Source organism: Peromyscus maniculatus, chromosome 7 (assembly GCF_049852395.1).
Source record: "Peromyscus maniculatus bairdii isolate BWxNUB_F1_BW_parent chromosome 7, HU_Pman_BW_mat_3.1, whole genome shotgun sequence".
Taxonomy (NCBI): Eukaryota; Metazoa; Chordata; class Mammalia; order Rodentia; family Cricetidae; genus Peromyscus; species Peromyscus maniculatus.
The window spans coordinates 10999041-11009730 of NC_134858.1; the positions used below are offsets into that span (position 1 = coordinate 10999041).

Genomic DNA, 10690 nt, shown 5'->3' on the forward strand with positions numbered 1-10690 from the left:
CGCGAAGATTTTGCTTCCGGGTCTTAACTGAGCCCCGGGTGGAGAGCTGGAAGCCTGGCATTTTGTTTCCGGTCTTGGGCTGGCGCCCCCGGCGCAGAGGTTTCTGGGAGCGTCGCGTCGCGATGGTTCGTGGGTGAGCCTCGGAAGGAGCCGCGTCCGACCCCCGCCGGGGTGAGTAGCCCGGGCTTGGCCGTGTGCCGTCCGGGGAGGGTGGCGCCGCGAAGCCGAGATCGCCGCCGCGCGCCGTGACGACGGCCCGAGCCGCGGTGCGGGAGCGGCGGGCGGGCGGGCGGGAGCTGCGGCCGAGCCCGGCGCGGTCCCGGGCGCGGCGCCGCTGACACAGAAAAGCAGGAGGGTCTGTCTGAGCGTGCTGCTAACGGAGACCGAGTAGCCCTGTGGTTAGGCTGGAATTTTTATTTGACAGCTCAAAGCTGAAAGTGTCACAAGGTTCTCTTGTTGCTGTAGCGACACAGTCTCATGTAGCCCAGGCTAGCTTCAAACTCCGGATTCTCCTGCTTTAACCTCCCAAGCACCTGGGATCACAGGAGTACCCCATTACACCAGAATGGGTTCTTGATGTGTCTCTGGGCGGAGTTCCGATTTTCTGAGCATTCCTTAAGTTACAGCTTACCAAAGGTCTTATATATGTTAGGGTAACTGTTGTAGAAGAAAATTGAATCAACAAGATTGTTGGATAATGTTGCCCATGTAAATGTCTTTGGGTTTTAAACAAGCCGGGCGGTGGTGGCGAACGCCTTGAATCCCAGCACTCGGGAGGCAGAGGCAGGTGGAGCTTTGTGAGTTCCAGGATAGCTAGGTCTGTTACACAGAGAAACCCTGTCTCCAAAAAAAAACAAAAAAAAAAAAAACACCAAAACAGGTCATTGAGTTTAAACAAACTCACTCTAAGACAGTCAAGTTTGTCAGTGATCAGTGACTTTAAAAGAAATTTGGTGGGTTTTGTTTTGTTTTCCTTTTAGTCTATTTGCTGTTGTGTGAGTTTTCTCATAAAAATGCAAATCTTAGCTAGACGTGGTGGTGCACACCTTTAATTCCAGCCCTCCAGAGGCGTAGTTGTGCAGATTTCTGGAGAGTTCTAGGCCAGCCTGATCTACATAAAGATCCAGGTCAGCCAGAGCTATATAGTGAGATCCTCTCTCAAAACAAATAATTTTTTTTTTTTTTTTGGTTTTTTTCGAGACAGGGTTTCTCTGCGTAGTTTTGTGCCTTTCCTGGAGCTCACTTGGTAGCCCAGGCTGGCCTCGAACTCACAGCGATCCGCCTGGCTCTGCCTCCCGAGTGCTGGGATTAAAGGCGTGCGCCACCACCGCCCGGCAAAACAAATAATTTGTTGTTATTTGTTCTCTCTCCCCAAGAGAATCTATTGCTAGTAGAAGAAGAAGAATTTTTTTTTTCTTTTCTGAGACAGGGTTTCTCTGTGTAGCTTTGCGCCTTTCCTGGAACTCGCTTGGTAGCCCAGGCTGGCCTCGAACTCACAGAGATTCTCCTGGCTCTGCCTCCCGAGTGCTGGGATTAAAGGCGTGTGGCACCACCGCCTGGCGAAGAAGAATTTTTTAAAACACTTATTTGAAAAGCAACATTAAACTGTTGTACAAGATCTGCCATTATGTGTCAGAATTCTCCTAATAATACTGTAGAAATGTCAGCATTCCAGAGATGACAGAAATAAGCTAGGAGACTTGCCCAAGGCTACCCAGCTAGAACAAAAGCACAAACTCAGATCTTCAGATCAGTTTTTTTATACTAAATAGGAGCTGCCTGGCAGGACACACTTAGTGTACACCTGGAGTTCCATAATTCTGTATTTTTAGGAATTTGTGTTGAAGCAAACTATTTAAGCAATTTCAGGGAGAGTTTTGACAATTAATCAGAGGGACAGATATTTATGAATGATTTCTAAAATGAAGAGTTCTACTGAATATAACTTACTTTTGTCCAAGAATAAAAGATGACAACAGCAGCCAGACCGACTTTTGAACCTGCACGAGGCGGAAGGGGGAAAGGAGAAGGAGATCTGAGCCAGCTCTCAAAGCAGTATTCGAGTAGAGACCTCCCCTCTCACACAAAGATCAAATACAGGTAACAAGGCCTTCGTTTGTCCTGCTCCCAGAACAGGACCAGACCCACATGACTGACGATTGTGTCTAGATTATTGTATTGAATTACCTATCCGCAAAGAAGTGCAATTCAACGGAGTTTACAATTAAAGTGTGCATGGTAGTTTGAAAGTGTTACTGGACATTGTTTCAGCAGACATTCCTATTAACCAGGAATTCCTCTGTGTGCATGAAGCACTCATTCAGGATAACCACCTCAGAGGAGACTAAGCTGTAGTGAATATGGAAATGTTACTGTGACAGTTGATTAATATTTTAAAAAGCCAAAGACATTTCAATCACTCTGCAGCCATATTGGAAGAAAATGTGTGCTTCAGTTTGTTCTAGTAATACTGAAAACATCACAAGTGTCTATTAATAACCTTCAGATTAGAATATTATCTTGTCCTCTTCCATTTTATGTTCGAGAGACAGTAGCATTCTGAATTGTCTTAAATTGCTATAACCATATAGGTTCTTTTCCTTGACAAGTGAGGGTAACAATTTTTGACCCAGTTTCTTTCTACTTAAGACAAACTACACAGGATGCCCCCGAAGAGGTTCGCAACCGTGACTTTAGGAGAGAGTTGGAAGAGAGAGAGAGAGCTGCTGCAAGGGAAAAAAATAGGGACCGTCCAACCCGAGGTACCTACACTGTCCCAAGTGCTTGTCTCAAAACTATGTGATGGAAATTGTCTGTATCTTGATGATTGGAAATAACATTTTTGTGCACTATTTGATAAATGATTAGGGATGATAATGAGGTTTATTCCAATCCCACCTTCTCATGTTTTGCTATTAGAAGAAGTGGTGGTCTGGAAGTGCTTAGAGGCCGTCATTCAGTTCTTGTTAATAGACTTGGCCTTACAGCAGCTGGAACTGAGGTCTTTTGTCTAGAGCACCCCATTTTATTTACTCCCCAGGTAATTGGAGAGTATTGAGAGAAGCATCAGTTACCTTTCTTGTGTTTCTATTGTGTGTGAACATTGGCTAAATTTCCTGAGATGCTATGATCCTCATATCTCATTAATTCATTTAATGTTTACTAACAAATATTTATCAAAGACTTACTTGCCAGTCACTGGGTGAATTCCTGCTGTCACTATGCTTTGTGTGGATTCATTTTGCCCAAAAGTTTCTAGAATGTTATTTTAAATGCAGTATTTATTTCATTAAGCTAAATGTTTGTTTTCTTCAGAACATACAACTTCCTCTTCAGTGTCAAAGAAGCCCCGCTTAGACCAGATTCCTGCTGCCAACCTTGATGCCGATGATCCTCTCACAGATGTATGTGTGTTTGATTTTGGGGTTTGGGGTTTGTTTGTTTAAGCCTCCTAAGTACTGGAAATGGGCCTCTGCCTTGGGCCTGGCTTATCATATTTTCTTTATATATTTTATATATTTTTTTATATTTTAATTTTGTAAAATGATCAGTATTTTTTAACTACTGTTACTGAAATATATTATTAACCTTAACTTTAAACTTAATAATTGTTTCTAAGTAGAAATAGAAAGTGTTCTTCAGTGTCAAAGACTTTTGCTACAGCTTTAGTTTGGAGGGCTGCGTGGAAGCAGTCTATGAAAAACGAAGTGCCCACCCGTGACTGAATTGTCAGTCATTTAGAGGGTTAAGCTGCCTTTCTGTAACTCCACAGATCACTCAGACTGAGTGCCCTATGAACAGTGCCTTTGAGCATTCTACCTTGTTCTACCCTTTATTTTCCTTAGATATGATGCCTTTTTTTAGACAAATAATGCACATGGGCCCCTTAGCGATTAGGGAGGCAAGGAATCTAAACAGATTGAGCATGAATGTTCACTGGGACCCTACAGCCTTTTGTTGTATGTAGCTCAGGCTGGCCTGGTAATCACAGCCTTCCAACCTCATACTTCACCCTCCTGAGCACTGGGTTTACAGATGTAGTCTACTACACCTGACTCCCAACTTCATATAACTGAACATATGTGAGTGACTTTTCTTAAGTATTATCTAATTGCATACATATATCAGCAGTTACAGAGCTGACTGATAGAGTCATTAAAATAATCCTTACATTAAGTGAAATTCTGTTATTCATTCAAAATATTTTCTTTTGGAATCTTAGCACCCTTACTTACTAACTTAGTCATTTTGAACTACATGAACTCTTGAGGTGAGATACTGTACAGTATACTGTGTTTCATTCTGAAGCAGTACTTGTTTTGGAATGTTCCATATGAAAACCCTTTTTGGCCTGGTGGTAGTGGTACACACCTTTAATCCCAGCTCTCAGGAGGCAGAGGCAGACAGATCTTTGTGGGTTCGAGGCCAGCCTGGGCTACAAAGGAAATTCCAGGACAGAACTCTTTCTTACACAGAGAAACCCTGTCTCGAGCACCCTTCCCTCCCTCCCAAAAGATCCTTTTTGACAATCTCAACTATGAAAGGTACTTTATCAGGGGTTGGCATTTTAGTAAGTATTCATAATTTTTTTTGTTGGTTTTAATTATATTTCAGTACATTTGCTTTTCCATTGGGAAAATCAATTCTGTTCCAAAGACTTGGTGAGTGTAGTTACTGTGAGAAAGGTGAATAATGTCTTCTTCCTTCCTGGTATCCTGGGTCCCCTCCATCTGTTGCAGGAAGAAGATGAGGATTTTGAAGAGGAGAGCGATGACGATGATACCGCGGCTCTTCTTGCAGAGCTGGAAAAAATCAAGAAGGAAAGAGCTGAAGAGCAGGCCAGGAAGGTAGTGTTTGGTAGTCACATCTCTGTCACACATTCTAACCAGAGCTCTTCTTAACTTTGGTGGTATCGTTTATTAGAACTCACGATGTCTAAAGATTGTAGACATTCTAAGTCCTTTAATTTTGTTGAAAATTCCTTTTAGATAGTTCACACATAAATAATGTTCAAGTTGTTGAAGAACAAATGAGTGAACTTTCATCTTGTAATTAAATGAAAGAGACTACAGCAGTGGTCCTCAACCTTGCTGTGCTACCGACCTTTATACAGGTCCTCATGGTGTGCTGACCCCAACCTTAAAATTACTCCATTGCTATTTCATAACTGTCATTTTGCCACTGTTATGAATCATACTGTAAATATCTCTGTTTTCCGATGGTCTTCGGCAACTCCTGTGAAGGGGTTGTAACCCATAGATTGAGTACCAGTGGTCTACAAAGATTCTCTTCCTGTCTCCTGCCTAATTTGAGATATTGTATCTCAAGAAACTGAACAATCCAGGGCAAGTTACCTAACTTGTTTGAGTATCCACAGTCTCTTCACCTGCATAATGGGAGAAAATAGTATCCAAGTCAAAGAATTCAAGAGGAAGCTAGGTCCCAGTGCTGAGAGCTCAGGCAGGGTTTCAAGGTTGAGGCCAGCCTGGGCTGCAGGGTGAGACTACCTCGAGAACAGAGTATGCGCAGTGGGGCTCTGGAGTTGAGGAGCAGTGCTGAGGAAATAGGGGTTTTGTTCAGATGGGTTCATGGAGGCCTTGATTGCAGCAGGATTAGCTGATCTCTTGGCAAGGAGACAGATTGGAAAAGGTCTGAGACTGTTTCAGTAATCCTCATATGCAGTGAAACGAACTATAATGTGCATGGTGAGAGTTGAAAATAAGAGCTGGCCAGATGGCTCAGTGCTTAAGAGCACTGGCTGTTCCTGCAGAGGACCCAGGTCTGACCCCCAGCACCCACATGGTGGCTCACAAGCATCTGAAACTCCAGTTCCAGGGCATCTGACACTTCTTTCTGGCCTCCTGCACCAGGCCTGAGTGTGGTACATAGACAAACCTGCAGGCAAAACACCACATAAAATCAAAATTAAAAGAAAAAAGAATTGCAAGTAAGAGAGGTAAACAGATGTTGGTAGAGCTGTCGGGAAAGTAGGTAAACAACTTGGTTGATTGTGGCAGCAGAAATGGCCTCCATTGTCTGGGTACATTGGTTCTGTGGTCTGATTACTTGCAGAGCAGAAGCCTGGGCCTGCTGAGAAAAAGACGTAGTTGAGTTTTATCTTGAATACATGAAACATCAAGTTAGAGGCCTCTGCTCCATATTCAGCACAGCTTTTTTTTTTCTTTCTTTCTTTCATTTTTCTTTATTAAGAAATTTTCTACTCACTCCACATACTATCCAAAGCACAGCAAAGTGGGATTGATATTTGGTTTAAGTTATGTTAACAGATAACTACGGAAATTATAGGTAATGTTAGAAATTTTGCATTTCTGATTCTTAGAACAGGGTGGTCTGAATTTGAAGACTGATGCTAAAATAAGAGTGAAAAAACAGTCTAGACACGGTGGCTCATCCTGTCATCCCAACCCTCAGAGGCTAGGGCAGGAAAATCACAAGTTGAAGGCCAAACTCAGCTGGTGTTGAAAGCTATGTCTTTAAAACAAAATGGAGCATGGGCAAGACAGCTCAGCAGGAACCCACATGAGAGAACAGGTTCCTACAAGCTGTTCCCTGAGCGCCGTTGCACTGTGGTACCCATCTGCATGCATACACATTAAATAAATATAAAAGTGCTTTTTAAAACAAAGACAGCATTGTGACTATGGAGAAAGTATATAAAAGGTGTAGTAGATCACTAACAATAAAGCATAAGAACAAAAGGTATTTTATGTAAATTAATAGAAGTACATGTTATCTTTTGTATGATCGTTTGTCTTAGGAATTACTCTTTAGTTAATAACTAATCAATTCTAGAGATAGGAGCTTACATTGTTAGTAATGTGAAATTAAATTAACATTAATTATGTTGTCTGTAGCCCTTTAAAAAGGGAGGCATTAGCCTTGCTAAACTATTCTTTGATAATACATTCTTAAATTATAAATGTTTATTAATATGCTCTCAAACTTAATCTGTGTATAACTAAATGTTTACATCTGCATCTCAGCTTCTCACAGTTTAGAGAGACTAATGACTATGCTGGCAAGGATGAGATCTTTATAATAAAAATGGCAAAGTATTTACTTTCTATAAATAAGATTTGCATGCCTTTAATCCCAGCACTCGGGAGGCAGAGCCAGGCGGATCTCTGTGAGTTCGAGGCCAGCCTGGTCTACAGAGAGAGTTCCAGGAAAGGCACAAAGCTACACAGAGAAACCCTGTCTCAAAAAACCAAAAAAAAAAAAAAAAAAAAAATTCAAAACGGGGAGTGGGTCAGTTGGTAATGTGCTTTCCTATCATGTACCAAGCCCTAGGTCCCATCCCTAGCACCGAAAAGCTAGGCATGGTTGTGCACATGTGTAATGCACTCAAGAGGTGCATCAGAAGTTCAGGGTCATCCTCTACTGCCCAGCAAGTTCCATGTAGCTTGGGCTACAGGAGAACCTGTCTCAAAAAGAAAGGAAGGAAGGAGAAAGAAAACTACTTTCTCCCTGTACCATCTGACAGATTTGTGGACTAATAAAAAAGACAACTGATGTGGAATTAGTAACTTTGTGTCTTCTTCTCTCATTGACAGGAACAAGAACAAAAGGCAGAGGAGGAGAGAATTCGCATGGAAAATATTCTGAGTGGAAACCCTCTCCTTAATCTCACTGGCCCATCCCAGCCTCAGGCCAACTTCAAGGTTAAAAGAAGGTACTAAAAGTAATATAATAGGTTGGCTGGGTGGTTGGGTTGCACGCCTTTAATCCCAGCAGGAGGCAGAGGCAGGCAGATCTCTGAGTTTGAGGCTAACCTGGTCTACAGAGATAGTACCAGGACAGCCAGGGCTACACAGACCCTGTCTTGAAAAACCAAGGGGGAAAGGGGTGGTGGCGGGAGGGGAGGGGGTTGCAGGAAGTAATGGGTTGATCTATGTGTATGGTCCATGATCTGTGTTATGTAAGGCTTCTAAGACCCCAACTCCTATTTATAACCTCAATCAGATTTTAGAGTAATGGAAGAAAGGGGGACAGGGTGACTTCATTTTAATGCATATTCATAACAACCAAGTTTCTGCCAAATAATGGTCTAAACGTGAGAGCCAGAGTGATGAAGCTTGAATGTAGCTGTAAAACCTGTGTGTGAGATGTGAATGGAAGGGTCCTCAAGACCACCCCTCACAGTTCAATAATCGGCATCATGGCCATATTGATGTTTGATAATGTAAGATACACACAGATCATACAGTTGTGAACCATCGTAGATAGACATCCAGGTCACGAGGTAGAAAGACATGGGCTTCCTTAAACTCCTATTCCCTGTAAGAGGTCACCAAACAGTGAACCTGGAAGTTGAGACTTGATGCTCAAGGTCACTGGGACTTGTCTTAGGACCTTCTGTTCAGTGGAAGTCAAGTTAGTTGTGTACAGTAGGCAGTGATGGTGAGAGATGATGCCAAAGCTAAGCGTAGAGGCGGGGCCGTGAGTGAACGCTTCTGTCCTGTCTGTGAAGGAGGGCACTGGAGAGCTGAAGAAAGTGTAATGTGACATCAGATGGGGCCGCACAGGAAAGGAGAGTGAGCGCTTACAGGAACTACTGGTGGGTGTGTGTGTGTGTGTGTGTGTGTGTGTGTGTGTGTGTGTGTGTGTGTGTGTGTGTGTGTGTAGGAGGTGTTATTCTGGGTAAGGGAGGAGCAGGAGTCCTGCTGTCTTTCCGTCTTTCCTTCCTTCTCACCCCCACTGCTGTCTCAGCCACTCTCCTGCCCATTTACCACGGAGTTCATTCTCTTGCTCTTTTCTCATCCCAGCACCGTGGCTTTTTTTTTTTTTGAGACAAGGTTTCTCTGTGTAGCTTTTGGAGCTTATCCTGGAACTCACTATGTAGACAAGGCTGGCCTTGAACTGACAGAGATCCACCTGCCTCTGCCTCCCAGTGCTGGGGTTAAAGGTGTATGCCACCACCACCTGGCACCATGGCTTTTAAAGTCATAATAATTGCTTTTTTCTAAACTCTTTGGCTTCTTCACTCAATCACAGTAAAAGTAGAGTCCTATAAAGCTAAAAATTTAACAAGACATTCTGGAAGACAGCAGTACAGTCAGGTTTGCTGACAACTCGGATTTTATCAGTACCTGGAGTAGTGCGTAGTATAAGTTCATAGTAAGTGCTTAATAAATAGTATTTGAATTTAAAATCCTAGGCTAAGACTAAGCAGCCAGAGAGGAGGACAGCCAAGAGACATTAGTGTTGTGGAAAGAGAGTAGTGATGGTCTAGGAATACTGAATACTGATGTGAGTGCAAGGAGAATGAGGACTGTAGCTTAGCAACACAGAGGACTGGAGCTTAGCAACACAGGGGCAGTTTGGGTGTAGGGAGCAAAGGACCAAAAACTCACTGGGAATGAGTTAAGAGAAAAAACTACCAATTACATGTTGACTGTGAAGCAAGCTGATGTATTCCTCCTTTGTGGATGCAGGAGCAGACATCGCAGTTAGACCAGCTGCTCAGCTTCTCATGTGTGCTACATCAAGGCACATTTACTGACAGTTTCCATACGGGCACAGTTTTTGTGCATTCCCTTGTGCAGTGTCTCCTGGTAAACATACACCAACACATACAAGCCTATGTAGGCTGTGTTTTATGCGTGTTTGTGTGTGTCTTTGTCATGTGTAAGGGCTCATATTTTATATGGGAGGTGCTGCTCTGAAGTCATGTGCTGCACTTTCCGTAACACCTACCCATAAGTGTGTTTAATGCTTTCTGAAATCCAGCTGAGTTCTACTCTGAGCTCTTGGGCGGATATTTCTTCATTATTAATGGAAGCTTAATTGTTACATTCCTGTGGTTCCTTCTTTTGTTGCTTTATGATGTATGAGCAGCATGATGGATGTAGTTGATTAGAAGAAGTATGTACAAAACCTTGGAAAGCACCAGTAAACAGATCACTTACTGTCTAGTGACATCTAGGTCAGGACCATGGTCCAGCCTCTTGGTTTTGGACCTGAAATATCACACCTCTACCTCGGCACGGTATGTGTGTGTGTGTGCTCTGAGTGTGGGTGCTCTCCTGCTGGGACAGCCTCCCAATGTAGGGCACTTGGTGGCTTGGTTTTTGCTGTCATTTGGCAGCTTATTGAGTGTGCTGATCAAGCTTTACCGCCTGTGTGGTATTCTTGTCTCCTGATAGCTTATAAAGGATTTGTTTTCTTTTTTCCCCTTTAGGTGGGATGATGACGTCGTTTTTAAGAACTGTGCAAAAGGTATAGATGATCAGAAGAAAGACAAAAGATTTGTAAATGATACGCTGCGATCTGAATTTCACAAAAAGTTCATGGAGAAATATATTAAGTAGTACAGTTTTATGTGCTTAATTAAAGTCTAAAATGTTAAGGATCAGTTGCCGTTCTGCGATTTTGTTATTTCCCAGTTTTAACTTTCTCAATCTCTTGCCCTTAGTGTGATATTTTATCTGATACGGATTTAGGAATGGGTCTAACCAGTTTCCAGTCTCTAAATGTTTCTAGTCTTACTTTCTTTTTAATATGGGGAAAGAGAATCTGCTTGGAATACGTAATAAATAACCTAAGTAAACCATGTCCCCAACTTTTTGCTATAATTTATGCAGCTTATAAAAAGTTACATAATTTCTTCTCAAAATGGAAAGTACCTTTGTGTGTTGTTTTTAATGCATTAAGTTTCCCCTTCTCTCAC

General features: G+C 42.6%; 1 protein-coding gene across 1 annotated transcript; it reads left to right on the plus strand.

The window, feature by feature from the left end:
* Window positions 1-32: 32 nt before the first annotated feature.
* Window positions 33-10375, plus strand: Cwc15 (CWC15 spliceosome associated protein). The gene is made up of 7 exons (XM_006990513.4): window positions 33-171; window positions 1962-2100; window positions 2650-2762; window positions 3316-3404; window positions 4740-4847; window positions 7575-7693; window positions 10202-10375. The coding sequence occupies exons 2-7, from the start codon at window positions 1970-1972 to the stop codon at window positions 10329-10331; spliced, it is 690 nt and encodes a 229-aa protein (XP_006990575.1). The 5' UTR covers window positions 33-171; window positions 1962-1969; the 3' UTR covers window positions 10332-10375.
* Window positions 10376-10690: the final 315 nt, after the last annotated feature.